At 41.0% G+C, this 5325-nt stretch overlaps 1 protein-coding gene across 1 annotated transcript in view; it reads left to right on the forward strand.

Annotated features, from left to right (window-relative positions):
• The window catches only part of efna4 (ephrin A4), a 31734-nt gene that overhangs the window by 19506 nt on the left and 6903 nt on the right, over positions 1 to 5325 (forward strand). Inside the window, exons 2-3 of the mRNA XM_027286956.1 lie at positions 247 to 545; positions 4240 to 4308. Of these exons, the coding sequence (XP_027142757.1) occupies positions 247 to 545; positions 4240 to 4308 (368 nt within the window). The remainder of the gene's footprint in view (positions 1 to 246; positions 546 to 4239; positions 4309 to 5325) is intronic.

The raw sequence follows: 5325 nt of genomic DNA on the forward strand, positions 1-5325 counted from the left end.
TTTTTTTAACCTGCACAACTTTGTTTTATCACCCTGTATAATCGTTTTGTGTAATATTGATGAACTATCCATCTGCTCTAACTATCCACATTCCTCCAGGCACAAAGAAATTATGGAATACCTGTCATCCGTCTTCTTTCTCTATCTGTCTGCGCTTAATCACCACCTCTCTTTTCCCTTCAGTCATATGTTACTCAGTGTAATCATTACGTCAAATATTCATGTCATTGTCATTGTTCCTTCCAGGTTAACAGCAGGAGATCTGTCCATCCAGGTGACTCTGAATGACTACCTGGACATTTATTGCCCACACTACCCCAATAAGGAGACTCTTGGCCCCGGGCAGCCAGAGACGCTGGCTCTTTACCTGGTGGGAGAGGCCTCTTTCCAGGGCTGTGTGGAGACCACAGGGGCCATTAAGAGGTGGGAGTGTAACACCCCCTATGCTCCCTTTGGACCAGTGCGTTTCTCTGAAAAGATCCAAAGGTTCACCCCGTTCTCGCTGGGATTTGAGTTTCTGCCAGGGCGCCACTACTACTACAGCTGTGAGTAGAAGCATGTGTATGTTTCTGTGTGGTATCACAAAGTGGGTCACAAAACAATAGCAGAGATTTGGTGCTGCAGATTTATTTAACAAAAAATACAAAACTTGTGAATGAATCTTTTTTTGGGGGGGATTTTAAACAAGTAGCCAAATAAAAGCAAATCATTTTCAGGTAATTTTTTAATCAGATAGGGCTACAAATATTTTGATTATTGATTAATCTGTAAAAGTTTAAAGAATCAATTAAATGTCTATAAAACAAAGATTTTCAATTTATTATCACATAAGGCAAAGAAAAGAAGCATATTCTTATGATTAGGAAACTCAAACAAAGGGATGTTTGAAATTTTTCCTTCAAGCCCATAAAAATCTTAAATATTTCACTGTAACATTAAACATTAGCCCATAAAAATCTTAAATATTTCACTGTAACATTAAACATTCGTCACTCAATAAGCAAAAATATAAGTTTAAACTTTAAAAACAGCTAAAATTAGGAACATCCTATCCTTAGATAACCCGTGGAGTATAACAGTAAACACTAAGATAATCTGCTTCATCAGGACTTCTTATTTATAATGATTATTAATCGATCACCAAAGTTGTTGCAGATTCATTATCTGTTGTTTCGACTATAGAGACACTCAGTATTGATGAGACAAGTGCTGGGAACTGAACATCAATACATGACTAAAAAGTCTTGTTAATATGCAAAGTGCATTATCCCTTATTTCTTTGTGAGAGGTTTCTATTTTCGTGAAAGCAATGAATATTCACCCTACAGCCAAAAAGATGTAAATATTTGATGTTTCAGTTCATCAGACTGTGCATAGACATCTGCGTTGGAGGACGTGTGGTGGTGCGATGCTTTTAAGGGATGAAAAGGTCGAGAGCAGCTTCAGCCAATGTGTTTTTTATGAGGCTTTGAGTGTTGGCAAACAGTAGCTTATAGCATTTAATGTTTTCCATAAATTCATGCTGACTGACATTAATTTGATGTTTTCGTAAAGCTGTAGGCTGTTACACAATTTTCGTGATGGATTCTTCTTTCTCCATTACACTCACTTGTGCTCCTCTCCCCTCACTCATTTATTTTAAACCACTGGAGGGAGTAAAGGGAGGGAGAGAGGCAGAAGATGGCTTAGTAGCTGTAAAATCAGTTGACTGTTTTTTTCTCACTTTTTACAACTTGTGGTGTCAGTCCAACCAAGAGGAGGACATGAAACAGACAGACAGAGAATGAAAGAGTCAAGTGAATGCCTGGTATGGAAGGGTGACAACAAAGAGACAGAGGCACCCGCAAAATGTAGGAGGAAGAAATGGAGATCAATACGGGACGACAGTGAGGGAGGGGGTGGAGGAAAAAAAAAAAAGAAGAAGAAGGCAGGCAGAGAAGCAGACGGAGGTAGAGAAGCGTGGAGGAGTGACAGAGGAAGAGAAAGAGCAAAAGATGGACACAGTCTGACAGTACAGGACGGGAGGGAGGGAGGGAGGGGAGAGAAAGGGACGAGAGAGGCCGGATGAGAGGAATCCAGAAAAGGGATAGCAACAAAAGGGATGGATGAGACGAAGGGAAAGAAAGAATCTTTACATAAATTACTGTTGCGGTCCAAAGGACAATGGAGCATTGTGAGGGTATGAGAGAGTGGTTGCACACACACACACACACACACACACACACGCTAACACACATATGTATATATGTACACGCACACACACTGGGCTATTGTAATTGTTCAGGCCAGTTCAGAGAAAAGCAACAATGGGTGCACTCCCCTCCTGGTCGGGCACATTGGGCTCAGAACGATTGTGTGTGTTTTGTCCACATCAAAGATAAGGCATAAAGTTGGTCCAAATGTCTGGCTCTGGGGTTTGTGTGTGAATGGGGCCGCAGCACTGGAGACACTATAATGGCATTAGCCCGGGAGAACAGTACAATAGTATTAGAAACACTAATGGCATTAGTTGGCTCAGTCTGAGCTGGGCTCAGCTCTTCTCTACAGCTCCCACAGACTATGACACTGACAACCCACTGTCTCTGGGTCTCTGGCCAACGCCCACTGGTTCTCCACGCCTGGATTCCTACAAACAGGAAACACCTTGACATCCTCTGATAGTCAGCTGATCCCAACGATCCCAACCATTTGAGGGGACAGTAACAACGAGAAGACAATGCCCTGCAACACAGGCTAATTAATAAATCATCTTGACAACACATGCGTTGCATTTTTTTAAAGCACATGCAACAAATAAGTTAAACACAAGCAGATTAAGAACACAACTCTAAATCCATACTGTTTCCAGGGGACACCAAAAACTTGTTAATGCTTGCAGTATGTAGGCAAAAGCTAAGAGTATATAAGAATTATGCAATTGCAGTGTTAAAATTTAAATAAATATTGAGCTTGGATCCCTTCAAGACATGTTTTAATATGTATTTAAATAATGTTTTTTTTTCTAATATAAACAAAAAATATACTACCAAAGGTTTTTAAAAGCACATCTACTACTTCTCATACTATGAAAAATGCATAAATTAATTAATATGCAAATATTGTTTATTTCAAGGTTTAACTTCTGGACACAAGATGTCTGACGCTTTCACATCACACTTGTGAGTTACATACTGGACCACAAATGTCTTCAGAACTAGTTGTGATGTTACAGAATCCTGCTCGAACTTAACGTGCATTAAACTCAGACTTAAGGCTCAAAGAAACTTTCGTCCCTCGGCAGATGAACTCTGCTCATTCATTATCAGAGGCGATTTAAGGTAAGATCCAAGGGTCAGCGCTCTGAAAATAAACACTAGCTCACCTTTTTAACATCACTGACGAGTGGTTGTCTTCAGAAAAATCACACGCCGAGCCTTAGTTTTTTCGCAGAGTTGTTGTATTACATGCAACTGGCAACATTTCTTTATTTGCTGGTATTTTCTGTCTTTGTTTTGATAACTGTGTGTCTCAATTCACATGTTTGATTTATTCTCTGCGTTTGTTTTTATTTTTGACGTACACGTTGTCCAGATGGGAAGATATATTTTCCTTGTTTTTGTTTTGTTTTGGATGTGATTTCAGCTCTCTCAGCCATCATAGAGCGTGGCTATATATAATAGCCCCACTGTTGTTCTGTGCTGTATCTTATCAGTTGAAATTAAAGATACAAAGTGAGACAGACTGTTAGCGATCATACACTCAGCTTGTGTGGCGGGTCCCTGTTGAGTTAGCAGCTGTTTGTGAATAATTCAAATATAAAGCCATTTAACTGGCGTTTCCATGCAGATTTGTTTTGCGAAAGCAGTGCTTAACTGACAGGCAATCTAGCTGATGTTTGACAGTTTTCCCATGTGGGCCATGATCAGTATTAATATCACAGCCGTTGCATTCTTTTATGGCTGCTATTGTTTTTATTGAGTTGTGCAAATAAGTGTGAAATATGTTTGTCACTGTGACACAGGGAGACGACTCTTTCTGCTGATGCCATGTATTGCATGAGGTACTGATATGGTAGAAACAGGAAAACACCGTTCGCTTTTCTTATCATGAGAATTATTCACAAGTACCATGAGAGTCCTCAAAGAGTGTATATGATGGAAAGATTTCATTCAGCATGTGCAAATGTCTCTTTCCATATTGTTTGTTGGGTTTAAAATATGGGGGAAGCATTAAATCTTTCTCTCTTCTTGTTCTTTCCAGCTCTACCCGCAGATGAAGGCCCTCCTCTGCCATGTATGAAGTTGCGTGTCACCGTGTGCTGTGAGCCCAGTGAGTACACTCCTCTTTTCATCTGTTCCTCCTTTCATGCTTCTCCTTTGTACACCAAGACACTCCTCTCTGCCTTGCTTGTCTCTACTATCAGGGCTGTATACTATGATGTTTAGACTGCTACTCATCCTCACTGCTCTCTCTGTTTCCTCCTATTTTAAAAACGACATGAACTCCACTCTCCTCTTCACTCCACGTTGGCTTTTAAACCTAATTGGATTAAGTTTTTTTTTTTTAAGCATTAGTTCACTCTAAGGCATATCTCTTCTTCCCCAGCCCTCCTCTACATTGTCTTCTCTTTTCTTTTTTACCTCCTTGTTTCCCTCCTTCTCCCACTCTCAATCTCGCAGTCCCAGTGTGAAATTCCCAGCGTTGATATAATCCAGAGTGCGCCTGGAGTAATGTTAGTCTTCCAGTCCAGTGAGCTGCCCATTCCGGTTGGGAATGTTGCCCAGTCACTGTGGGAATCCCAGTACACTTGTTGTTGTTGTTGTGCGTGCGTGTGTGTAAGCATTTCTACGTGTATGACCATTTTTCTGTGTCTGTGCACTTTGTGTTTTTGTGCACTCCTGCATGCCTATATGGGCCTTTGCGTGAGCTCTCTGGCGGTTATAATTTGTGTATGTGGGCTTATGTGTGTGTGTGTGCGCTTGCCCCCATATGTGTGTCTGAGACGTCTGTCCCAGTTCCCATCCCAGTGCTATCTGCAGGGGGGCTTGTCGTGCTGTCCCAGGCTGAACTAACACACACTTGTTCCAAGATAACTGGTCACAAAGGTTGTGCATTTCTGCATGTGTGTGAGACCCATTCACTAAATTCCTACAGCACATGCCGCCTAGCGAATACCTTCCAACCATGCCGCCTTGATTAAATTTGTGCTGTAAAGGAAAATAAATATTAAAAACTGAAATAAAAAGAACCCCATCCGTCTCGAATGAATTCTTAAATGCCATCACTGTTCCGGCGCGAGACAGGGAGTAATTTGCTGCGTTATTACCAGAGTGAAGGCTGATGGCT

This window comes from Larimichthys crocea, chromosome XIII, assembly GCF_000972845.2.
Source record: "Larimichthys crocea isolate SSNF chromosome XIII, L_crocea_2.0, whole genome shotgun sequence".
NCBI lineage: Eukaryota > Metazoa > Chordata > Actinopteri > Sciaenidae > Larimichthys > Larimichthys crocea.